Raw genomic sequence first — 27070 nt, forward strand, 5'->3', positions numbered from 1 at the left:
ATGTGGCAGCATGCATTACCTGAAGGTACTTACAAAAAATGCAATATGCATGAACAGCAGTATTTCTGCAAATGGCAGAAAAACATACCAGGATTTCTAGTGCATAAATATTGCACAAGTGGACTGCTAAGGTTTACATACGCGAACTGGTTTTCCAAGTGAAAACCAAAAAATTGTGCGGAGAAAATGTGTATTCTACTACATAATAAAACTAAATGTCTATGTTCACAAACATTAAATAACATGAAGCTGGTACAGCACACACACAAAGCATACATTACAGTACAGACAAAAGACCAGTGCGTTTCTAATCAATTTGATATAGTGAAACTATTCCTGAGGCTACAACTGTGCTGTTACAGTAAAAGTATATACCAATTGTTTCAAGCCTGATTCTCTTTATGAGCAACCTTTAATCAAAATTTCAAACTTCATATTCCAAGAAACCACCTTTCAGCCAAATAATAATTACTGGCTAAAAGTCAGATTGAGAGAAACTTGAATCTTATTGGACTAAGTTGCTAAAAAAATAAAGCAATAAAAATGTGAGGCCTGTTTAAAACAGCATCCTTCAACTCCCAGATGATTCAAAAGAAGAGTCGCTGTTGCAAATCCACAGATATAAATAGACACTCAGTAGAGCTACAAAAATGCACTGAACTACATGCACTAATGCTAGCAAAGCAGTCTGCACTGCCATTTTAACAGTAACAAAACAGTTCCTGCCAAAATGTAACACAGCTGTACATGTGCGCAATGTGTTTCCTTGAATGTGACACACGTCAGGAACATTGTACGTGTATGACAAATGCACAACCTTTGCGTGGGCACATTAAGATAGAAATTGGTCAAAAACCTTTACAAACAGTGTAAACCTAAAAAACATCTAACTTTTCGAGATGAGTTCTTCCATCATCACACCCACACTGGCAAAAATAGAACAAATGGCTGTTCAGCCAGTTGCCCTCAATTGGTTAAGTTTCCTAATCTGGTGTCTTGCTCCTTCCTTTTAAAAACATACAGTTAGCTAAGGCCCAATGTCAGTTCTTGAAATGGTAATGTGGCTCTGATGCAGTCAAGTGGCTCAAGTCATCCATACTTTTCTTGGCAGCTGATGTGATGATTCCATCAACACTCTTCACAGTCCGGCTTGTCAGTTCTTGTACCTCTTGGCTCATACGACCTATAACCCATTCCATAGCTAAACGTCCCTGCACAGAAAGAATAAGGCCGATCCACCCAATAAGAGACAGCAACAGCCGAACGCATAAATGCATATACTAGCTTATGAACATTGTGCCTATGTGAAAGATTCTATTGGTATATCTAATGTGTTCCTCAGAAAAACAAATTTTGGCCTCGGGAGTGTTACAAGAGATGCAGAATGTCACCTTTTACTATCCCACTGGCTTCAAAGACAGTTGAATTCAAGCCACCACGACGGCCTAGTGGTTATGGCGCTTGACCGCTTACCCACAGGTTGCGGGTTCGATACCAGCCGTGGAGGTGACATTTTCGATGGAGGCGAAAATGTTCGAGGCCCATGTACTTAGACTTGGGTCATGTTAACTAACCCCAGACAATCGAAATTACCGGAGCCCTCCTTTACGGCATCTCTCGCAACCCTATCATGGTTTTGGGATGTTCGACCCTAACAGTTATTGTATATGAAAAGAGTTCAATTCACTTTTGTGAAATGTTGCACTTGCAGATGACAAAATAAACTTCAATTATGGTTAGCATCACGCCTTCACAGCACACCAATCCCAGCAGTATGATATGCTGCTCCCCAAATTCAGAATTCATCAGTAGCACAGGCACTGATCATTTTGGAGTCTGAGTCAACAAAATCCACTGTCACTTAATTCTTTTCTTATTGTACCCACTTAGCATTATCAGCCCATTAACAAAGGTTTTGAGCATTGTCTTCAAGATCAGCCACACTCGCATGCATATGGCGTGATTGAAATAAAATTATGATTTAACTTCCTATGCCACATTCTGTTTACAGAGTGGCAATGATTTCTGAATGGGCTCAGAAGACGCTGGAGTTTAAAAATGAAAATGGTCCAATTTCCCAAGTAGTGTTGCTCTCCGACAACATCTTGCGACTCTGTTCTTTCGATAACTCAAAAACAGCACAAAAGATGATGCCATATTTTGGTCTCAATTTTAAAGGATGACTGCAGCAGATGCATCACAAGTCTGAGCTAACCACTATCTTGAGCCTTCAGTATTAACCCACTATAGGGGAAACACACCAGACATCAAAAAAAGGCAATGTCAAAGGCAAAGGAAGTCTTCAAAAACAGCTTGCTGTAGCACTTGGAACATTCTGTTTTGTTTCATATGAAGAACACGTGTTGGCACAAGGCACACACAAAGCATAGGTCTTCCATTTGAATTTTATTATGGAAAACTGTCAGAGACAAAATTTTAATTTCATAGTTTATGGCTGTTTTGACTTTTAAACATTTTATATACTACTATAAAATCTTTTCAGAACTTCCTGTTTTGGTAAAGACCTATAATCCCGACACCAAACAGCACGAAGCTTTGCGGTGAAACATTCAGGCCAAGTGAAATGGGCCTCATCACAGAAGAAAATAGATGAGATCAGAGTCTGGCATTGACGAAAAACAAAGAACAAATGTATATACAGATGCACAAGTCTATAGTGTGTGTCCAGAACGTTAAAAATTTTTCAAAGTCCTGTTTACCCTAAATCACTTGCTACGGAAATCAGTGATCTCATTTCTGCCCGATCTGTTGTGTAGCAGCAGTTGTATGGTGTTTCTTTGCCAAGGAAAGACGATATAATGAAAAATCTGCTATACCTAGGAAGGGGTACAAAATCAACAAAGCATCATAAGCGATGACCTTTAAAGGGGCCCTGCAATACTTTCCTAAGTAGCCATGGAATGAATTCACTAAAGAAGCTTATTGCCCCACAACTTGACTGCCACAGAAATCTTTAGAATCCATCCAGTACGAGCAGAGTTGCAAAGATTTGTCGCATGCTGCCATTGCTTTGTCTACTCTTGTACAAACAAAAGTGCTGAAGCTAAGCAAAGAGGGATGGCACGGGGGAAGACAGTACGTCACACGCACCTCATTACCTTGAGCACTTTTTTTTTTTTCCTTTGAATGCACGACTTCTCAGTGCGGTCGCACGCACGTGCGGACACGTCTTGGCCCCAGTAACTCCTGGGCGTGCCATGCTCAAATTAGCCAATGGAGTGATACTTGGGCCTATGACGGTATGATTTCTGAGCATACAGACCTACTCCACGTTTGTAAACAGCCGCAGGCACTGTCAATATGTTGAGGTTTGTTGCATTGCGGTGCATTGGCTCCACCAAGCTGCCCCAGCTAAAAGTGCACTACCACACTCTACGATAACGTGAAAACTGACACAGCAGGTGCAAAAGCTGCCTCCAAGCACCATGCGTTAGGGTGCCTCCCGAATGCTTACAAGCGGCGGCCACAACAGAGGAAGCTACAGTGGCTGTAAGGGGTGCTCTGAAATGAACAAATGGGCCTTGCTGACGTGTAGGTCTAGCTTTGACAACCTCATCAAACCATTAAGTATCTTCACAGCAGGAATGTGACTCATTAGCAAAATGTCATTGCCGTTACAGCAGTCTACATCACATGTGTACATCTTAAAATTTGTAACAGACCCAATTCAGCAAGAGGCTCTAGGGTACAATATGCAAATGCACGGTGTAAAAATACATAGCCACAAATCGTTACAATAAATCCTCATGTATAACAAATGTATTGGAGAAGTCATTCATGCAAACAAGGGCAATCCCGGCGAAACTTGCATCTGCAATACCCCTGCGATAACGCTTCACTACATATTGTGGTCAATGCGATTACATACTTGTCAGGTCCGCGGCTCCATTCAAGCCAAGGCCGTGAAATATGTGGAGATCACAAGTTTCCCCAATTGCAGTTTTTCTGTGAATTCTCACAGATATAATATTCTCGTGAAATGCGCCACAGCCACAACAGCTCTACCCATTACACTTGTGTCATAGCAGCCACATATAATCAGGTAAACCATAGTCTAAGATATCCTTTCATTTGCTGATGCTTTAACCTATTAGGTGCCAGTTCTTTTTTATGAGTATCCTAAAAGCAGATGCGATTTTTAATTGCATCTGTGTTTGTATAGATCCCACTGAAAATTCCATCATGAATGAACTTTTAGTTTACAAGATATGGCCCATAACCATATGGTCACGCTGGGCTTTTAGGTGACAGCAAAAATGGAAAAACGTTAAATTATATTTTGGGCCTTGACACATCGTGGAAAATAAATTTAGGGATTCATTGGCCACTCAATGATAAATGGTATGAAGCATTCGATGCATATGCCGACGTCGCATTTACTGCACTGTGTAGTCACCATGCTATTGCGGTTCTCTCTATTGCACCTGCGCCTTTTGCCATTAGGCACAGTTCCGACGAAGTGGACTGTTTTCTCATTCAAAAAGTGCACCACAAGACACACTTTCAGCATGCATCGACTTGTTTGATGGCCAGTTCCTTTTCGCTTGTTATCTCACCTTATCTGGTAGTTTTGAGGGATTTACATCTGAAATTCAAGTTCACTGACGTTGCATCATGTGCTGCAAATAAGCACTACTTGTTGCTTATGGCTACCTCCAGAGTAAATGTCCCTCACCACCACTTTTTTTCGATGAATTGCAATTTAGTACTTTTTTTCTTTATTGTTGCAATCCAGTAGGTGCTTACATTAGCATCGACCTGGTGAATACTTCCGTGAATCAGTCATACCGGGAAACATCATTACAGCAAGGAACTTTTGTCTTCTGAGCACTTAAAGGTAACTTCACGTCAAAGCTTTCGTCTACTACACCTGAGCAAATCATTGGCTTGGTGATCCCTCACCTCGTTATTCTGTTTTTCTTCATCACAATCTCTGTCACAATACTCTGTTTTATCTTCATCACAATCACATCCACCATTGCGATGGCTGTAAGCAAACCCATGATTAGCACCTGCTTTAAGCTGCCTATAAGGCTGTCTATGATTTAGGAGCACAGAACGCCAGGGGAAAAAATTTCCAGAGCACTCTACAATGGCATCCCTCATAATCATATCGTGGTTTTGAAATGTTAAAATCAAATATTCATTCTTTATTATATTTAAATTTCCCATGAGACAACTGGAATCCTCATCAGTGACATCATCTAACTATGCAGTAGCCTTCGATAGCTAGTAAGTGTAGACAGCCAATACATATTTATCGTTCTCTTGGGGTATTCTAGGTATATCCTTTACAGTAAACCTGAACATACAGGAAATCGGTGCACGAGCACCATGCAATCACCCTACAAGAAGCGTAAAATGATGTAACGGACTTGGACAAAACACTGAACCTAAAAGCCTAGTGTGACCAAATGGTAACTCGTAAATAACACGCTTGTTCACAAGGAAGACATTGCTTAATCTGTTTCGTATTTTCATTGGAGATCCCACAGCGCAGGTCATCTTCAGGATCATGTGCGGCCCACTATTGAAAAATTGATAATACAAAAAACAACCGTTTACACGAAGGTGCGTTGCATGCTGATGCGATGAAATGTAGAACCACTACTTCGTGCCTGTTTTAGCACCTCCCCAATAAACATAGAAAACGTTGGCCGCATATTATTTGTAAGGGGCACCCTAAGCTATCGCAAAGTATCTTACTGGTATTATGGAGAGGTTTTCTAAAGCTGCATAAATTCACATGTTTCACCGGGAAATGCGTGACCATATCGTAACGCTGGTACCTAATGGGTTAGTGAACCGTCCTTAAAGGGGCCCTGCAACACTTTTCGAGCATGGTCAGAAAACGCTGCCGATCGGTAGTAGAGGCTCTCAGCAACACACGAGCCAAATATTATAGCACAGAACCCGGCCTGGAATTGACAATAAATTATCATATTCAACTAAAAATTGCTTTTTCTTCTCTCGCCAAATCATGGAATAAGCCCAAAAATCACTCGTAGTAAGCCCATCTATCAGCCATTGGCTGATTTGAACATGGCACGCTCAGTCTTTACAAGAGATTACAGCGAGAGGCCGCGACTTGTCCGCGCATGTGCGCGCGATCATACTGAAAAAGCTGTGCATTCGAAGAAAAAAAAAAAAGAAAAAAGTGCTCAAGGTCATGAGGCACGCGTGACGTTTTTCTTTGTGTCTGCTATCCCCCCTGCTTAGCTTGCAGCGCTTTTGTTGGGATGAGAGAAGAGAGAATGCAATTGCAGCATGCGATGAATCTTGGTAACTCCACTCGCACTGGGCGGATTTGCAAAATTTTTACGCTGTTTAATTCGCGAGGCAACAAGCTCTTCAAGAGAGTTCATTCCATGGTTACTTGGAAAAGTGTTTCAGGGCCCCTTTAAGTTGCAATAAACACATGCTCAATAAGCGAGTAACCCTTTTAGTTCACGTGAGTACAGCAGACTCCTGTTAAATGAAACCTGAAGGGACCAGAAAAATGTTTTGTTTAACAGAAGTTTTGTTTCCTGAAAAATAAATGGGGGTACAAAATTAAAGTACGAAACCAATTATGTGAGAGGAAGTTGTTCTATTTAAGCAGCAATTTCATTTAACAAAGTTTAGTTTAATGAGACTCTACAGTATAACGAAATCCCTTTGATGCATCTAAGACTTCTGCAGTTATATCAACAATGACAACCGCGAAAAATTCTTCGCACATGGCAATGCTATTTACAACATTAAAGTGCTTAAAGGTAAACGTGCTCGCTATGCCTTCACACATGGCTTATTCCAGTGAATGTGGTGCAGCACATTACCATGACAAACGCATGACAGAGCTGACATTTTTGCTGACAAACGCATGATATTTTTGCTGGGTGAGCAGGTCCAAAACATAACCGATGAACAGGAATCGAAGGCAAGTTCTTGTGTTTTACAGCTGCAAGCCAATGTTTTCCGACGATTCTCGTAAACAGAAAACTGGAGAAAAAAGGGAGGGGGGCTAGCCTATTATTTTTGTGCCTTCTTGTGCATCTAACCGTGACAGCTCGTCGATCCACCGTTTTTTTTTTTTCTTCGCACGACAACAAATAGAGCAAGCACCAGAGATAACACAACAGCAACTGCGGTAGAAACAACGGATTTTGCCAACCACGCAAAACTAAATGCCCGATGACAGTGCCACCGCATTTCACTAAAATTTGCCTGTAGCATCATCTGTCAAGAGCAAATATAGTGATTTTTAGCTGAATTTGAGAACTTATTGCAAAATCTAGGCCACGTGCAGCTCTATAACGTTGGGCTAACATGTTCTCAGGAGCCTTGACTGCCGATCATGAGCATTTTCTGACCATGACCAAAACGTGTTGTAAGGCCCCTTTAGGGGGTGAACGAATAAGGGACCAACAACGCACAACACACCCCACTAAAGTTTCACACCACAACTTTTAGGCAACACACTTTTCCGTAAGCTTCAAAGGCACAGTGTGTCGTCCTTTTTTCACTTCTAAGCCATGTTTCTCCACAAAAAGCCTAAGAATTTGCGGACTGGTTTGACAAACATCACAAGACCATAAGGACTTTGGCTTTCTTTAGTCTAGAAATGCTAGATCTTGCAGCAATATATTGAGAACTTTTATGGCAGCAGCATTCTCATGATAGTTGCCAATGTTCTGGGAATTGCTAGAGCTACACCATTATAGGCGTAAATGGTTACTTCCGCAACTAACAGCTCCACGAACTTCACGATATGTTGAGGGGCTTCTCACTTGACAAAAACGTAGAAAATTTCTTAAAACTTGAGGCTGAACCTGCAGCGTTAAAGACACACACAGCTTGATGCAATGTTCTTCTACCCCCATAAGTTCAGTGATGCTGATACCTATTCATTGCCTGAAAAACACCACGCCAAACAAAGAGGAGATCACTTTCTGCTTTGCATAGCCTCATCCAGGAGCTTATTTGGCAAGGCGCTTACTTCACTGCCCGTGGTGAAGTAAGGCTTAAGCTCACTTTGAGCTTCATCCAAATGCTATGCAAAGCTGTCAATCCAAGTGGTGCCAATTCATGAATACCAATCATAACAGCAGTGAACACTGAAAAATTTAGGCCTAGCATTATAGAGTGCACAAGTACATCTCATGTGTTTGTGCAGTTACTCTGTCAAGATATTTTTGCATTGATTGAGAATGTATGTGAGCTGTCAAGTTATGCAATACTTATTTGCGAGCTTTCTTCAGAGTGAGTGAAAATATTCTGGAAGCTGTAGTTACATTTCACCAAGAGTAAAGGTATTCTGGAAGCTAAAACAGAGGAGATGTACACGATGAGCCAAAAACAAGTCATCTCTGAGAACAATAGGTGCTGTTAAATAACTAATTTTTTATGTGTGCGCAGGAACAAGAAAGGCCTTTCTTGGCATGTGGAAACATGTTTTAGACGTGGAAGCCCCTTCGACAGAGTTTGTCAGAGAAAGAAGAAGCTGCCATTTGGCTTTTTTGACAAAAATTGTGCAAACAAGGGCATGAGAAATTGCCTGGACCAAAGCCATTACTCATCCTAAGCTTGATGCTACACAAGGCTGGATACAAAAAACACAGTTAAACATTATAGCACCAATGTTATACTTGCAGCCCCAAACTTTGCTATATATAGAAAATTTTGGTAACTCAATGTTTTTATGTTTCTGCAATATAATACCCTCAGAGGTTTGAAGAATAGTCCTACATCTCACATGTAAACATAATCTAGCGTAGCAGCCAAAGAATCGGCCTCGAGATCTTGGAGAGGTGCCCTCTCTTGTGTGACGTCCGAGCGGAGACTCCACTTTCAACTGTGCTGCAGTCGCTGCTTCTGTACGTGGATCGTCTGCTTCAAGTGGAAACTTTGTTGTGTGAACAGCCTCACAAGTGTCAACTAACACCTGCAACAAATGTTCTTGAGTGCAATTATGAACATGTTTTAGTTACAGCCCAGTTGACAGGGCCAAGAAATCACCGGGATGGCCAACGAGCATGCCGATCCAACCGGACCGCAACGCTAATAAGAAAGGGAAACCATATGTGAGTGTTCTCGCTCGTCATCTGGAGTTTAAGCCGCACGATATAATTACTTCAGGTGTTTCTTCCGATATTTCAATAAGCGTGCCTTTCTCCAGCATCTACTAGTATATAGATAGAGCTCGCGAAACGTCACGCTATCTCATTGACGGCGTAGTGGTGTACGACACAGGCCACGTTGTTGTATTTGCAGTTGACGCGGTCAACAGAGATAGCAAGACTGTCACAGCTCTGGTCCTAAAAGCAAATGCACTTGCGAACCTGCCACACAACGCCTACGTGGTGATTCAGTTTGTGACAAATAATCCTCATTCAGTTTCTCTGGACACAGAGTGTTACAAAAAAAAAAAACATTTTTTCTCTGCGGCGATCAAGTGCTACGCAATGGTGAAGTACTGCTCTGTGCCTCAGTGTGCTTTGTCCCCTCGTGAAATGAACGCTAGCTTATGCAACTATCCTAAAGAGAAGGGCACGCCTGCTCTTCTCCTTAGAATATTTTTTTCTGTAGTGCAAGGCTAGTTGCAGTGAAAATGAGGAAATGTGCGATAATCGCTGACGTCTGCCACTCTGGCATTAGCAAACAACACATGAGATAATTACTGCAGGGCAGCTGTTAAAGTTACTGCTTCGGCAGTCAACTGATTGTTCATAGCGCCTACTATGAATGTAAAGTAGTATCTAACTACCAAATTTGAGACAATCATGCTCAGATTGCAGTCATGGGTGTCAGCAGGGTCTTGTATTGAGGGCGCAAGCCCAAGCCCGTGTTGTATCCTAGTAAGGGGTCTTGAGGTGCTGGTGTGGCTGGGGGAGGGGAAAGTGCCACTTTGTTGCACACCCTGGCCAATGCAAATGACTGCAGTTTGTCCCAGTAATTTTGGATAAGTTAAAGCAATATCACAAAGTAGTTAATATTATTACTGCACAGGGCCATCATTTGAGTATCAGAGTATAACAGTTATCGCTGATTATATATACTATGCACAGGGTCACAGAACGTGGCAAAGGCAAGATGGGTAGAGTTTCTGTTCCCCAAGGCATAATGAAAGGCTTAAGGATCACCGCTTAAAGTGTCTGCACTGCCTCTGGTGAAAACCTTTAGAGAATGTGCACTAAAAAACAGCGACAGTACGTTTCGCTTATGAATTTATGATAAGCAGTCCACCAGGTGTGCACTCGTCTTAACCAGTAAACTGCCTATAAGTGCACATACACCGACCAAATAAAGCTGTAGTCTCAGATATCCTGCACCGCTCAACCACATCCAAGAGGCACACTTCCCCGAGGCAATTAGGAGGCCGCGTCGTCAACTCCCTGTCTATACTTCACGATAAGTTTTGGGACAGCACGAACCTGGTACCAGTCCCCTATGCTTGTAGCCTGTGTGCAATAAATGGCAGAAGTACTGGCGAGGTGCTCAAACACAGTTAAAAGCTCACCGAAATGCATAGGTCTGCAAAATAAATGGAGCTCACTCCGACTCATTCAATAAATATATTTCTCACTCGGGGCTCACTCGGTCTCAGACTCACCAGTTTCACTGAAGCAGACTCACTTGGACTCAGATTCATCAATGTTTTCATGAACCAAAGTGACCGAAACTCCGACTCGCTAAATTTTCCCTCAAATGAACTCACTCGGACTCGAGACCCACGAAATTTCTCTCAAGCCAAACTCAATCGGACACTGACTCACCGGTGCTTTCATCAACCAGAATCATCTGAAATCAGACTAACCAGATTTTTCCCTGAAACAGACTCACTGGAATTCATACTCATGACTACTTCTGTCAACCTGGCTCACTCGAACTAGACTCATCGCAGTATTGTTCAGCCAGACTCACGAAAATAGAACTCAGCCATACTCAGACTCACCAAAACTTTCCTGAAGCAGTTAACTCGGGCTCACAGACTCGCTAAACTTTTTCTCAGCCAGACCTACTCCTACTAATTATCAGTGATATTCGACGTGGCCCGGCTCATACAATAAATGTCAAAGGAGCATCACGAAAAACCTTATGTAGATTACTACATGAAAAGCAATTAGAAGTGCCAGGCAACCTTAAAATATATATTAACTTTCAACATACAAAAACAAGTTCTTTCACATTCACGTCAATGTCTATAGTAAGGAGAAATTTAACATTACACACGATTTTCGTAATACGTACATACATGCACACTGACAGCATTGAATACAGTGATGAACTGATTAATTGGCTGCTGTGAATACTGGTGCTATTTTGAAATTTGGTAACACTGTGCTTGGCAATACATTCACCCATGCTTGTCATGAGGTCACTGCGTGGAATGCTGTAATATAAATCTTTTATATCAGCAGAAAGAAGCTGAAAGCCCTTGACTGGGTTGCATTCTTAAAAAATTCTACTACCTATTGTAAGTTTCGAATCTGGTAATGGCCACTGATGGGTAAAAGTTCTTGCAAAAAATTGCAAAAAAAAAAAACTGCTCTTCATTGTATTCGCTATTGTCACTGTGCATGTGCATGTTATACATAAGCAGGGTTCTTCGACAATAAATCATCGATTGCAGTACATAATTGCTTGCATAATATTATGCATGCATGATTGTGTCCTTCTGTGCGCTGCTTGGAAAAAAAATTATAAGTGGATTGTTACCAGGTATAACTGTCAGTTTAAGCGCACGAATAAACAGAAAAGACCTACCTGTTGCCACAAAAAAGAGCAACATTTTTTGCATCAGTTCTGTTTACTTGGTTTCTCCCTGCCCCTCCCACACTGAGCTATGAGCGCCCAAGAAGGGGGGCTGTTTATGGTAGGCACCTGCCATACCCTCTAGCAATACTTTGGGTGTGGGGGAGAGCTTCCCCTGAAATGTAATCACGTACGTACATATCCATGGTCATTCCCATGAGCAAAGATGTTCGAAATCACCTTTCTCAGGAAAGGAATGGGAAAACTGGGGAAAAAAGAAAACTACATTGATTGATTCATATCTGGGATTTAACGTCCCAAAACCACCATATGATTATGAGAGAAGCCGTAGTGAAGGGCTCCGGAAATTTTGACCACCTGGGGTTTTTTAACGTGCACCCAAATATGAGCACACGGGCTTATGACATCTTCGCCTCCATCGGAAATGCGCAGCCGGAATTTGAACCCGCGACCTGCGGGTCAGCAGCCAAGTACCTTAGCCACTAGACCACTGCGGCGGGGCAAGAGAAAACTGCAACCAAAATTACCAATCGTCACACCACACCAGCAAAAAGAAGAAAAAGAGAAAATAATTCATGACCTTGGCACGAATGGCTATACAAAGGTGTTTATTCGAAGAGCTCTTCTTGAAAAAAAAGACGGGGGGAAACTTGACACCAATGGCGCCGTAACACCGTTGCCTGTCGATGCAATAGCCCATATACTAAATAAAGGCAAGGGATAGCGTTTCCCACAACCCATCCATCACCATCGGCAATTTCATCTCTCGGTGCAAAGACCGCGCACCTGTCAAAAAAGCACAGGGCATCCCGTGCCAAATCGCAGCATCGACTGTCCCACTTTCTACATTGGGGAAACCAAGAACTTTCACAAAAGAATGCAGCAGCACAAGAATGACCTCAATCAATTGAACAGTGAACGAAGCACACTGCAGAACACTGCAAGTGGTTTGACTACCATACCAGTCCAGATGGCGCAGTGACCTTGAAAAAAGAAAGGAACCCTTTACAGGTGGCTCCTCCTCAAATCCTGGCACATTCAGCAGACAGCAGGAAACGTTCACCGCTCCACGGGGACACTGCCCTCCCTCGACTGCCAGTGGTTTCAACAAGTCACGGCAAACCTCTCACACACAACAAGAACGCGTATATAAGTGCTGCACAACTTGGGACTTCTCATCCCCTAGGAAGCCTTTCATGCTTCGATACGCTGAGTTTCTTGAAGTGACTTTTGGTTTTGGCTCTCATTGTTTTCTCCAGTTTTCTATTATCCCAACTAAGCAGACTACTGCTGAATGTTCACCATTGAAGGAATACAGATTTTGTGTTGCAGGCCCCAAGCAAAGGGTGTCAAGCTCATTGCTTCGTTTTGTGTTGTCCCTGCATTCATTCCTAGAGGTGCACAAAAGGCACAATAGCTTAGGTGCAAGAAACTTGTTCCTGGGAAATGGCCATGCCAGATAGCTTTTTGAAGTGTGGACTAGACGAACACAATGATGACTGAAAGACCATCGCTGGAATGCTCCCGCGAGTCACACCTGACTATGAATGGAATAGTGTTTGAATAGGAAAGGAAAGAAAAATACAAAGAAAAAAAATGGGCTTTGCTATGTTTTGTCGCTACACACTGAGCACCCGTTCAATCTCTGTTATTATTGTGAATATCTTGTTTAGCGCTCAAAACCTTCCCAATAATCACATTTAGTCGTGAAAAAACCAAAGTAGCAACTGAGGACGCAGACGATTCAATGCAACAGATAGAAAAGGGGCTCTCGATGCTTGTGAATCGTGCTTCTTTGTAGTCTTTCAAGCCACATGATTGACGAAGCCCGAACATTGCACTCATTCTTCGTTGATTAGGTACATAATTGTAGGTCAAAGTTAACGCGGATCATTGTGTCACATACTAAAAGTGGCCTGGAGTTGCACGAGTCCTAACATGCGGCACAGCCCACTTGCTTTCCCTCATAGAGCCATTAAATGTTAGTGAATTAGACTAGTGCAGCGTAGTCAATAAACCACACTCACCTGCACATTTTCCTAATCGCTTCTTAGCAAGCCCCGATGTACTCAGCCACAGCTCGTGTTGAGACTTATGTGGTTTTCAGTCTCTAAAAAGGCTAAGTGCCAAGCAATAGCAGTTCAGTTCTTGTTCTTATGTACTGCGTTGCGTCACTTTAACAAGAGACACAATAATAAAATTTTTTAGAATTATTTAGTGTTTCCTGTTATTAGTATCACGATTTGGTATGCTTTATTTTTTCCTCTGGGAAAATGTTATGCGAGTTTTGTAGTATAAATTAAATTTCCACTTTCGCATAGTTTATGAATCATGTACTCTATAAACACACCACCCAATAGCATTAATGTTGGAGCCAGCACAATGCACACCAACCACTACTACTTTGCCAAAATTACGGGTTTAATGGAAAGAAACTCCTAACGTCTTGTTAGAAATTTAAACTTTAAATTTTAAATGATGCCGCCCCGATCAGCATTAGCTCCTTGACTAAATAAACCGCAAACAGTGCTACAAATAACTGTGTGGCGTCTTCGAGGTATGCTATATGCATTGCATGAGATTTTAGAGGTGTGGTGCCATCAATATTTCAGATTTATTGTGCTAGCATAGAATTAGCTTTTCACTTATGTTGGCAATTTTTTTTAATATTGAAATCTAAGCTAATCGGTGCATCGTGTGAGGCCACTTGAGTCTGTACCTTTAAGAACTAAGAATAGTTGCTATCCAGTAAATATATTTTGATTCAAAGATATGAGTGGTGTTTATCTATGACCTCCCCTGAAACAAATTCTAAGGGTGTGGAGAAATGAAGTTTTTATCGTTTGAGAAATAAATTCTTGTGCTTTACAAGCTGGAACATCAATATGATTACAAGGCTTGCCATGATGGGAGGTTTTAAATATTTGGCACCATAGGTCAGCCAAATAAATGGAGCCCACACAGACTTAATAAATGTGGCTAAGGACTCACTAGGACCAAGACCAATTAAAATTTCTCCTCAAGAGAGCACCCTCTCACTTACACTCATGAAAATATAAGCTGGACTCACGCAGATGCAGCCTCACGAATACTTTCATCAACCCAACGCACTCAGACTCAAACCTACAAAAATCTTCTTCAAGTGGACACAATTGGGCTCGCAAAAGTATAACTCAACATGACTCACTCGGACTTATATTTACTTAAGTATTACTCAGCCAGACTCACTCAAACTCCGACTCGCTATATTTTCCTAAAGAGCACTCACTCAGACTCGCTTAAGTATAACTCAAACAGACTCAGACTCACACTTCAATCTGAGTCTTACTGAGTTGATTCATGAGTGAGTTCGCTGACCTATGCCAAAGAGTGGCACGTATGGCTGTTATAGCAGAAGTCACTGTCAGCGAGGTGCTTGCTATACAGAGTCGATGAAGACGTGGGGCACTTTCCCATTCTGGTGTTGCCTATCCCTTTTTTCAGCTTTGGGTCAATAGGATAGTTGTGAAAGCTATCACCCTTTTCCCAGACGACAATCTACAGAGGCACAGGGTAGTACTACTTCACCATTGCAAAGCACTCGCCGCGGAGACAAGGGCAGCAGTTCTAGGAAACAAAGCACTGTGTTTTTAAAATGGAGATTAAAAGCAAAAGCCCACAGTTGTTTGAACAGTGTCGGTAGCCACTACACAAACGATAACCAACTGAACTGCTTCTTTGTTGAGTTTTACCACAACAGTGCTTTCTATGGGGAGCCAAATCAACGCATGGTGGTGCTGCGACTCTGAACTGGCAGCGCCATCTCTGGTAGAAAAGTAGAAATCGATGATGTATATAGCGCATTTTCCTTTCCCACCAATGCGCTGCCGCTCGCTTGTGTCCTCATGCAGAGTTCACGCGGTGCGCTTGAGTCACCTCACAATGTACTGCCTGCAGTGTAACTTCAAAAAGATCTCTGAGCTGCTGGACAAGCAGTTCCAAAAAGTGAATCTAACAAAAGGAGTAAAGCTGGTTAGTAACATTTACGAAATGGAGCAGACGATAGAAGACGAGGACACCTGAGTCACTGTGAAATGCATTTCTCAGGTCCGCGACAATACTGTATGTGACGTATGCATTGAGGCAAGTCTCATTCTGTCGACATGAAGCCGCGTACTCTATTGATGTGCTGCGTTGACGTTTATGAAAATCTATAATTGCTGTTTTTATGTGGTATCTAGCAGTATCAGCTGTGCACTGTCATGTACAAACGTTTGCGACATACTAAAAATAAATGAAAACTAAACTTATACAGTCATGACATTAAAATGCCCGAGAGTCATGTCCTACTTGCTGCGGGATCATGACCCTGCTGACTTCGCCGCGAGGCAGCAAGCTCAGCTTCAACCACTTCAAGTCAAGTCGTAGTGCTCGCCTCGTTTTTTACTACTCTTGTGTCATGCTAGCTCTATCTTTCGCGAACGCGTCTCAGTGTTCAGTTCCCCGGCATGATTTGCCAAGAAACCGATACAGCTTTAAACGTGGAGAGCGTCCCTTGGTGTTGTCTGCATTGTTTTGGCAGCCCACGACACAACAATACTTCGAACCTCACCGACGCTTCCGTGGAATCACTTCTTTCGTCATGGAAAAGCAACTTCGCACAGCGAGCGTCTCGTTTTAGAACGCCAAGCTGACGGCAAGATGGCAAAGTTCCCCGCACCGACTTCAGAATGTGTTATGCGCGTGTCGCATGCGCTCCCGCTTTGGCGAAACACACTGAATCGCCTGCGCCCTCTGCCACCTCTACCTCAATTTCCCCAGAGCTTGCCGCCAGCGCTAGGCGTGGCGTTGTCAGTGCATGAAAAATCAGCATGAAAAATGAGCACGCAATCAGTATGTTGTTGAAAGTAGCACAGACAAATGCCGTTTCAACATGCACACATCTGTCTCATTGACATTTAGATAAATAAGCAAGTATTTTTGAGTTGCAAATATAAGCATTACTAATTAGTCAATTGTCACTAACGAAAAAAATACCAGGCCTGCACGGAACGCGCAGCACAGTCACAGCGAAAGCTGGAAGAGTGGCCTGTCAGAGCCTTTTCTAAACACTCTCTGAGTAACTGCTACAGGCACACTTGCTGGGTACCCACTATGCCATAAATAATCAATTTTTGTATATTAGGACAGCATTCACTATGGTATCCTTCGTCATTCTTCCAAGAAGCGCGGTATTCGCTACACACTTGCTAGCAATTTTGTGCAATTTTTTGTGCAGTGGCTGGCGACGATGAAGAATTATGCCTGAAGTGGGTATGCACCACAGTCAACGGGTGATCAAGCACAAGTTTTCTAACGCTTTGGAACACTAGACGATTCACTTGTTACGCAATTCGCATTTGTGATGCTTGGTTGTTCCTTTGATGTTCTAAAATGCTTTATTACTGAAATTAATGCGATTCCTTTCCTCACATCAAGCCTGCCTAAGGCCAGTTTAGAAACAAGTTCCAAGCCCCACCGTGGCTCATTGGTGGAATACTGCGCGGCACGCAGCGGACCCAGGTTCGAATCTCATTATGTCCTTGGTATTTCTTTTTATTTACCGAGGTTTTTTTATTATTTCTTGCAATACTGATTATGGACACCGGTGGCAGAGGTGGCAAACACATACAGTACCGCACACGACCTGTGTCTTGTCTCAAAACAGCTTTCGCTGTAAAAATTAGTTGTGGTTACTACACTATACTGAGAACAATATACTGTAAGTTCAGTTTGCATAACGCCATTCTTATTTTTTAAAAATTGTGATGCATGATAATTGGGACACCCTGTGTGTTCGTGTGTTATGGTAGAGACAAAGGGCCCAGACCAAGATGGCGAAAATCGGCCGAAAGTGTCCAAATAATTGGTCTGGCAATAAAACGATGAATCGGTGTGAAGGTAATGTGTTCATTTAACCTTGAAGTGGTGCTCCGCGGCACCATAAATTTCCCCTGGATAGGTGGTTTCATGGTTTAGCACTCTGCCACTGTGGTGAAACTACTTTGACTGAGGGTTACATGTGGACTAATATACCGTAAAAGCCCGCATATAGTTCGGGGTGTAATTTGGGGATAGCGAACACGAGAAAAAAAGTTTCCTCCTGAATATAGCCCGAGTAAAAAAGAAAAATACAGTTATTGACACACTTCATTCGTCATCATCGGACGCACTCTCTCCCGAAGCTCCCTTGTTGGAAATGTTCTCCCACAGCACATCATCGCAGTGCCATCAAGCGCATTCAAGCTAGAGCATTTTTGAATGGCAAATGAACCGCTCGGAAATGCAGGCCCAAGCCTAGACTATCCATGAGCACAGCATCACTGGAGAGGCCCGTTTTAGCCATCCGGCAGGGCTCACTTCTGGTTCTCCTGACCTTATCCACTCCATGTACAAGAGCTTAACGTGGTCCTTAAATGGCTTATTAAGGCACACATCAAGCAGCTGCAGCTGTGATGTCATCCCAGACAATGAGCTCGGTGCGGGAGTTGCGCAGCAGTCGTTTTACGGAGTGGGTCAGGTGACACTGAAACCCGTCGAGCACAACCATCGAAGGAAGCCCCAGCAGTGCTCCGGGCCGTCGACACCACACAGACTTTATCCAGTCAAGTACTATAAATTTGTCCATCCACCCCTTGTCCTGGCAGCACATAACATTTTCTAAGAACTTCTCTCCCTCCGGCAGTGTTTTTCATTTGAACAGCAAGCAGTGCAGGACATTACAGTCGCCCTTGTTTTTTGGTTCCTCATTGATTTCACTACAACTTGCCTGGAACCTTTCTGACGCACCGTCAACGCCGAAGGCATATCCAGGTAGAATGGCATTGTATCCCTGCTGTCGATCTGGCCCAGCTGAAAGGGGACAGCCTTTTGCAATGCAATTACGTACTATTGAAACTTCACAGAACTCTCTTCGTAGCTCTTTGGTAGCTTCTGCCAGATCGACGCACACCGACGTAGGGAGAATCCAGCGTGGCGCATGAAGAGAGACACCCAATGCTTGCTCGCTTTGAAATCCTCCAGCTGAATACCTTTTTCTCGGGCGATCTCCCTTGCATTCGCTTGTAGCAGCTCGATGTTGACAGCGAGATGTACAGCTCGCTGCTCCTGCACAAAGCCTGCGAGTTCTTGTTCCATGTCAGAAACACTCCATTTTTTGGTTCGCGGAAAGTTTTTGGCTCGCTACTGCAAGCAAAAAGGGCATCCTTCTGCTTGTGCCAACCGCAAATACTCCGCTTGTTGACTCCGAACTGCCGCTCTCCGTTACAGTTACCAATGGTTCCGGCAGCAGCGATAACTTTCCTTTTAAAAGCAGTGGAGTACTACCTGCGCGGTGCTGACATGGCATAAAATCACAGGAGCGAAATAGTGGCTGTCGTTATGGGCACCAAGTTGAAGCAAAGGCCACTTACCATTGTTGCACACGTGAGTCTGTAAGATTAACGTCTGCTACCGCCGCTAACACCACCTAGCACCTAGCGCATAAATGCACAAACACTGATGATGATGATGATACCACTGCACCATGCTGAAAACAAAACTGAATTTCGGCCGAAAATTCTTGGAACTCGCATATAGTACGGGGCCAAAATTTTGTACCCTAAAATTTAGAAAAAAAAAACCTTGGGCTATACAGGGCTTTTACAGTAGAGTAGAGGCTCATTAAACAGAACCTGAAGGGACCAGGAAAATGTGCTACCCTTAAAAGGAGGTGCATTTACAGAGAGATGACCAACAGTGATGTGTGGGGTTTAGCGTCCCAAAACCACCATATGATTATGAGAGACGCCGTAGTGGAGGGCTCCGGAAGTTCCCACCACCTGGGGTTCTTTAACGTGCAAGCAAATCTGAGCACACGGGCCTACAACATTTCCGCCTCTATCGGAAATGCAGCCGCCGCAGCCGAGATTCGAACACGCGACCTGCGGGTCAGCAGTCGAGTACCTTATCCACTAGACCACCGCAGTGGGGCGATGAACAACAGTGGAGAATCCAAGTACGATACCAATCGGGCTGAAGGCAGTACCATTTAAGGAGCAGTTCTGTTACAAATTTCAGTTTACTGAGGGTCTACTGTACACTTTTTCGTTCATTTTGAATACTTTGAAATTTACAACAATTAAAATTTATACCAAGTGAATTCGAAGACGGTGATATTCGAAAAAGCCCACGACTAGGCATTTCCACGTGCAACGAAGCTCCACATGCATTTCAGGTGCAGTCGCGACAATGGCAACTTGCGGGCCTTATTTGACATTGGACTTGGTGATGAAAGTCAAAATTTTGAAAAAAGTTGAGCTTGAAGGCAACGCCAAGCAAGACATTGCACGTAAGTAAAGCATCACACCTAATACTCTGTCAAACATCCTTAAGAACAAGCACTCAGTTCTGGACGTGCCTGAAAATGACCAGTTCAAAATGTCTCGCAAGAGAATGCACACCAGCACCCACCCGGTGTTGAAGCAAGCGCTGCCCACTTTGATTCCGAAAGCGCGAAGCAACAGACTTCCACTCAGCTGCGATATGATTGCAGCGAAAGCCTCGATTGATTGATTGATATGTGGGGTTTAAGGTCCCAAAACCACCATATGATTATCAGAGACATCGTAGTAGAGGGCTCCGGAAATTTCGACCACCTGAGGCTCTTTAACGTGCACCCAAATCTGAGCACACGGGCCTTCAAACAGTTCCGCCTCTATCAGAAATGCAACCGCCGCAGCTGGGATTCGATCCTGCGACCTGTGGGTCAGCAGCCGAGTACCTTAGCCACTAGACCACCGCGACCGGGCGCAACGAAAGCCTCATCGCTTGCAACAGCGCTAGGCATCAACTAACTTCATTTCGTCCGATGAATGGCTAACACGCTTCAAGCAACGCCATGATATGGTGTTTAGAATTGTGAATAGAGAAAGGACTGTTTACAACAAGACAACATATGCTATGTGGAGCAAAGATAAGCTTTGCGAATACATGGGCGAACATTGGGCGGAAGATATCTTCAATGCCGACAACACGGTACTTCTTTACAGAATGTAGCCCGCGAAGTCGTTGACCTTCAAGGACGATGAATGTACTGGAGGTAAGCGAAATAAGGTAAGTGTCGGTGCTGATAGCAGCAAACCTGCTAAGCCTAGATGTCTTAGGCCCGTATTCACAAACAAACCTTGGCCTTTCCTCACATTTTCCTCAAGTTTCTGTACTCTTTACGTGCGTTATCAGGGCACAGAAATGGTAACGGGGTAAAATATAGCAACGAGATTGGTTCATGTGTACTAGCCTACTTTGTACAGCAAGTGCAATAATGGCTTAAAACTGATGAGGAAAACTCGATGTAAGGTTGAGGTTGATTTGTGAATACGGGCATTAAGGGTGTGAAAATGCTGCCTATTGACTACACATTGAACAAGAAAGCATAGATGACCACAGCCATCTTCGAGGATTGGTCGATAAAATTGGATTGCAAGTTCCCGCCATTAAAATCCAAGGTATTGCTCCTGGTGGAGCAGTGCAGTGCACAAATGAATGGGCCATCCTCGAGAGCTATCCGTATCGCTTACCAGCCAGTGAACACCACATACATCAGTGTTACAACCAAAGGACCAAAGAGATTATAAAAAAATATTAAAGTACTGTATCGGAAGCATCTTCTTGAGTGGATGCTGTTGCGTACGGACAATTCGAGTCAGTATGAGGTGAGCCTTCTCAGTGCTATCCACATGCTGGCTGGTGTGAGCGTGGGGTAGCGTAAAAGATGAAACCATTATGAACTGCTTTAGGGTGTGTGGTTTAATTGCAAGTGCTGCAGATGATGATTAGTCTTGTACAGTGGGGGAAGCAGACACGAGTAAGCTTGAAGTAGACAGTTTCCTGTCAGCTCTACGTGACATTCTTTTCAAGGAATATGTTTCCACTGACAGTTTAGTAGAGACGTGCGGTACGCTGATAGATGCTGAGATCATCAACATAGTTAGACCCAGTGAGGCTAGTCACAGAACTGAGGTGGACGACGACGACGTTGCAAGTGAGCCACTACCGCGGGCTGCTAATGTAGCCACAGGCCTTGCTTAGAGCGGCACCAAAGAAGCACTCGGGCACATATACAGCCTGCCGGACTTGCTTTCTGCTGCAAGATTTAGCAAGCAGAAGAAAATGACAATCACCGATTTTTTTTTTCATAAACTGCTTTGAATTAAATATATTTTTCGTTCTTTGTGGGTAATTAGAATTCTGTTTAATTCAAAGTTTTTGGCAGTCCCTATGAACTTCATATGAACGAGAGCCTACCGTATAAGCTCTTTATTACATACTGGTAGGCGCTTTAGGAATGCAGCCAGATATTTTTTGGGGGGGGGGGAAGAGGGGCACCTCCTTGTTTTCTGGGAGCGCACAGCCTTGAAGTGGTAATGTTTTCGCTCTATATGCCATGGCAAAAAAAAATTTCAAGAGGGAGGGGGAGTACGCCCAGTGTGTCACCTCCTCCTGGCTACACCACTGGCGCACTCCTATGATGAGTACGGGTCATGCCTGGGTTATAAAGTGTTCAGAATGCTGTTGTGCAATGTTTATCGCACTTGAGGAAAAAAAGGTCAATATATTGCCCATGCGAGCATGCCTGCTCTTGCACAAAATGCACGGACAAAAATGCTGAAAAAGCCATATCTTATACACTGGAAAATACAGTATGCTTAGAGCCTTCAAACAACTTCAGTGAAAACCCTCGAAGTAACAAAACAAACCTGTAACTGCAGATGTAGCTCAAGAGTTCATCAAGAGAAAAATAAGTGTGCGAGAAAAACAATCTATTACCTTCCCAGCATTTGAAGAGATTGCTTTGGCTACAAAGTCCTCCAAGTAGCTGCTCAAAGGCACTCCTCTGATTGTGATGACTGCTTCCTGTGTCATCAACGTGCTGAAAGAAAGACACAAACAAAAAAGGCAAGTTTATATTAAACTTGTTCCGATTCCCCATCCCTACACTTTCTCCGATTGTGCTCTCACAAGCTTGAGATACAACATTCTGCACACAGTGGGGTGCAGCTGGTAGCATTAGGCATAACTCAAGATGCAAGTTTCCTCTCTGCACTGTGAGCACCTTTGTATGAAATGGAGGTGGAACCGGACTAGCACTCAAAGTAGATGCACAACCTTGTCGGAATGTTGTGTTACATGGATAGAAACATCCATCAAGCAGGAGCTCTAAAAGACTGCTCACAGTGCTAAGCTGCAATCACTGCGAGTCGCTAAGTGCATTAGTTGTGCTAAACGATAATGAGTATTCAAGAAGCCGTAGGAAAGCGATTTCATTGCGTATGTTGATAAGTTGGACTTGGAAGCACGAAATGTGAAATACCAACAGTTACAACTTATACCTTTGCATAGGGTGATGCAGTAACCCCTATCCAAATTGCAAGAAGATGCTTCAGAGCACTGAGAGCCAATAGAAATCATTCCAACTATAGAAATGCGATAAAACAGCATATCCAACGTAATTATAGGCAATTTTGACACTAAACGTACATTTATGAACTCATGGGTAGACATAGTCATAAGAAATACCTAAGCCAGCTGTATACTTATTAATACATAATTCAAAATAAAAATTACAAGCAGAGTCTAGTTACGTCAGCAGAACTCCTTTCCCTCAACAGCTATTGGAGTAAACACCAAATTCTGCAGAGGCAGTGTACCCAGTGAAGTGTAAAGTGAGGGGCGATACTTGGCCTCTGAGAAGGCGAGCGCATGCAGTTTCTGTCCAGCTATCCCAATTGCCTCGCTCCTCAGTAAAACTAAGTATCGCCTCGCGCGGCCCGGCTACCACGAGAAGGTGCATGCACTGTGGATTCCAGCAGCGGCAGGCAAAGAACGCGGCAGACAACAGAGTGCAAGGACTACCTGGCCGGAGTGCAAGGAATTCTAGCATGTGCATTGTTTTTTTTTTTTCAGGTACAGCCAAGAAGAATCGTCAGAATTTTCTGGCTGCACTGAAGTATTTTTTTTGTTACTGCATGTATTTTGGTCCAATTAACGAAGAAAAGCATGGCAACTGCTGGATTTTCTTGACATGGATCTCTGTAAAAAAGAATCAATTCACTGTGGCACTCTTACTCTTTTTTTTCATTACGATCCATTTTGTCTCTGCATTAAATACCTCTATTTGAGAATTATAGATGCATTCTAGCATCCTCTATTCTGGAGATGTGTACTGGTGAAAATTATTGCCCTGCTATTGTGACACATTGTTTTGCTATTTTATCACGTACGGATTTTTATGAGGTGATCAACCGAAGCACAGTTATGCACTAGATAACTAAGTGCCCTGGTCATGTCACTGAAGCACAATGATAAGTGATTTTGCCGGAATATTGTAGAAGGCTTCAATTAGCAGCCCTACATATACCCTCCCCGTTTTTCACAGTGAAAGTGCCTGAGTTGTCGTCTCCTTTTTCATCACCAGTATTTCGATTATGTTCGATAGCACAATGGCATCGTGTTCATTTACAGCTAGTACACTCGACTGCATCCAAATCAAAGGGTCGCACATGCAGCAGAACGGCGTCGTGTCTAAATAAGACTGATTATTTATGGAGATAGATTACTGAAGAAAAAAAAAAAGGAAACCGTCACTGCTATGTAATACCACAGTGTTTCATACCATGTACACCAAACACTCAACGCATGTGGCAGCCTTGGTGAACAAGCAGAAGATTTTTATGCTCGTTCTTACACTGCGCAACGTATCCACAGAACACTGGAAAACTCACAGTGCGAATAGGCGACCATAAGTGACTAAAACTTGTTTGCAACCTGCCCATAGTCGTCTCAGAACCGGATACATTTAGTCTAGATGTAGTCTAGACGAATGGCGACCGCCTGCACCCTCTTCCCTGTCTCTTGCTTCTGCGGCGCGATGAAAGGTAGCTGGAAATGGAAAATGGGGAAGCCTCGCGGGCAAGCGCGAAGCGTTATACAGTAGGCAAGCATGGCTTTTGCGCCAGCTGTGCTTACATCAGCACACCTGCAAGAATACTTAAAATGGTGTTACAATGAAAAGCATCGCTAGTCCCATTGTGTAATTCCAATGAAAAGCATCGCTAGTATACAGCCTGCAAATCTCAAAGTATAGCAAGTTTCCAACACATCACGATCTCTTGCAATCTCTTGCAAAGGCATCGCAATTATAGGTGCTCTAATATGGGCAGCACAAATGTACAGAAAAAAAATACAACCATTTGAGAATATATACGCAAAAGCATTGACTTTGCCTCTCGTACACCATGCCAAGACATTTCCGTATGAGCACGAGCGAGGTTATATAGAAGCACAAAACAGTTGTTTTTTTTCGCCACATGCAAACTGCACTAACGGCGCGGCAGCCTTTTCAATCCTCTGTGGGAGAGCCGCCGTGCTGTCCATTATCATTGAGTACAAACCGAACAACGTTTATGGTGTTGGTCTATATCGAAAACAGCAAAAGAAAAATTGCCTGTGCATTAGAAATGAAAACAAAGCAGAAACCACGTCTGTAGGGCTGTTTTCTAAGTGTGGTCACACTAAGTGCCAGGGCCATCAAAAAATTGCAACAGAACACATTTTGTAAATTTGTGTAGGTTTACTTTATGTTTGTTTGGGACCTGTGTGCATCATATCTGCTGCCAATGAAATGCAAAAGGTGATGTGCTGCTTTTAGTATGAAAGCTTGAGTAAAAGTAAAGTTAATTTTCAAACTGAAGATACATGTGCTGCACCTTTCTTTCTGTATGACTGAAGAATGTGTACAAAGGAAATGAAAACAAAAAGAGATCTTCAGCTGAATGTTGACTAGGAAAGGTTTCTATGCCCCCCCCACCACCCCAAAAAAGTATCCAGGCCCCACCGACCACCTTGTGGTCTTTGTTCAGCAATTTGTGTACACATCGATATTGTCAAAGTTAGGACCCTTAATCATCACACTATTGATGCATATCCAGAAGAAATTTTAAAGCCAGCAAAACAGACCCCAGAAGAAAAAGAACTTCAAGGAAAATAAGTTTCCTATTCGATCAAGACAAATTGTACTTGTTGCTTTTTTTTTTACCTTTCCCAAGTCTCCCGAAAAATCCCAAGAAGCGCCCACTTTACAGTGTGATGAGCCGTACAGGGTACTCACCTGCCCTTTTGCTGAGGGTGTTCTGTGTAAGTAAGTTTCTCCACAATGGAAATCTCATTACAGAAGGTCAGCTGAAAGAACAAAACACAGGAGCATTTAAGAAGCTTATAGCATACCTACATACAGTACACTAAAAAGTTGTTAATTTAAAGTCACTGGGACTAACAAAAATCTTTGAATTAAATAGATTTTTTAATCAATGAAACATACGAAAATCAGGATCAAAGAACTCTGCATTACTTAAAGTAATCAGAATTGGTCGTTTGCTGTGCCTGCTAGTTTGTGGCTCCCAATGGTTATTTCTTTCTAAAAATACCCAGTTTCAATTTTGCCGCAAACCCAGCAAAAGGCGATCCTTAATGCTGCCAGCAAAAAAAGAAGAAAAAAAGAAACACTATCGGCTCAGCTGAATGCGCACCTGTGATAAAGAAGACATGCTTCATTGCAGCACAGTGATCACACACAGGTCACCTGCTCCTCGTAGCATCAGCGCGTCATCATGCGACCATCTGCGCATTCTTTATGACAAAATGAAGAATGTAACAATGGTCAATGTGATGAAATTCGTGATGTATTCTAGCTGAAAAAACATGATCATTTAAGTTTTCGAAGTAGGCGTTGCAGGTAAGAACTCCGCCAGCAGCGCAAGTGTTAAAATTGCCAGAGCAACTGCCAATTGAAGGTTTTCATACATCCCGAATTGTGTCAGGCCATTCTTCCCCTATTATTCTTTTTGTTTTCTCCGAAAAAGGATGGGTAAATCATGCAAGAAGCATGTGACATTGCGAGAAGCATGCGGCATGGTGTTCACATGTCACAGCTGTGCTGCAGTGAAGCACGTCTTTTCAACAGGCACATTTGTCAGCTGACCACAAGACAGATTTTTTTATCTTTTGTGCTGGTAGCAGTGAGACTGGGCTGCTTCGCCTCTAATTGGTGTCACTTCACTGCACTGCCTTGTGGCACTGCCTGCCTTGTGCACTGCCTTGTGGATCGAGAATTGCCGCGTGGCACCCAAAATTTCCGAATTGACTGGGCTGGTGCTGACCGCTGCTTTCAAGCTATCCACTCAAATTTACATAGCAAAATATGAGACCACATAAAAGTTTTCAATTTTAGTGAGAGTTCTAA

At 43.1% G+C, this 27070-nt stretch overlaps 1 protein-coding gene across 1 annotated transcript in view; it reads right to left on the reverse strand.

Annotated features, from left to right (window-relative positions):
• Positions 1–393: 393 nt before the first annotated feature.
• The window catches only part of slmo (PRELI domain containing slowmo), a 50701-nt gene continuing 24024 nt past the window's right edge, over positions 394–27070 (reverse strand). The window contains exons 4-6 of the mRNA XM_075877961.1: positions 25940–26010; positions 22600–22702; positions 394–1211 (exon numbers count right to left, since the gene is read on the reverse strand). Of these exons, the coding sequence (XP_075734076.1) occupies positions 1041–1211; positions 22600–22702; positions 25940–26010 (345 nt within the window). The 3' untranslated portion in view covers positions 394–1040. The remainder of the gene's footprint in view (positions 1212–22599; positions 22703–25939; positions 26011–27070) is intronic.

The sequence above is a fragment of the Rhipicephalus microplus genome, chromosome X (assembly GCF_043290135.1).
Source record: "Rhipicephalus microplus isolate Deutch F79 chromosome X, USDA_Rmic, whole genome shotgun sequence".
NCBI lineage: Eukaryota > Metazoa > Arthropoda > Arachnida > Ixodida > Ixodidae > Rhipicephalus > Rhipicephalus microplus.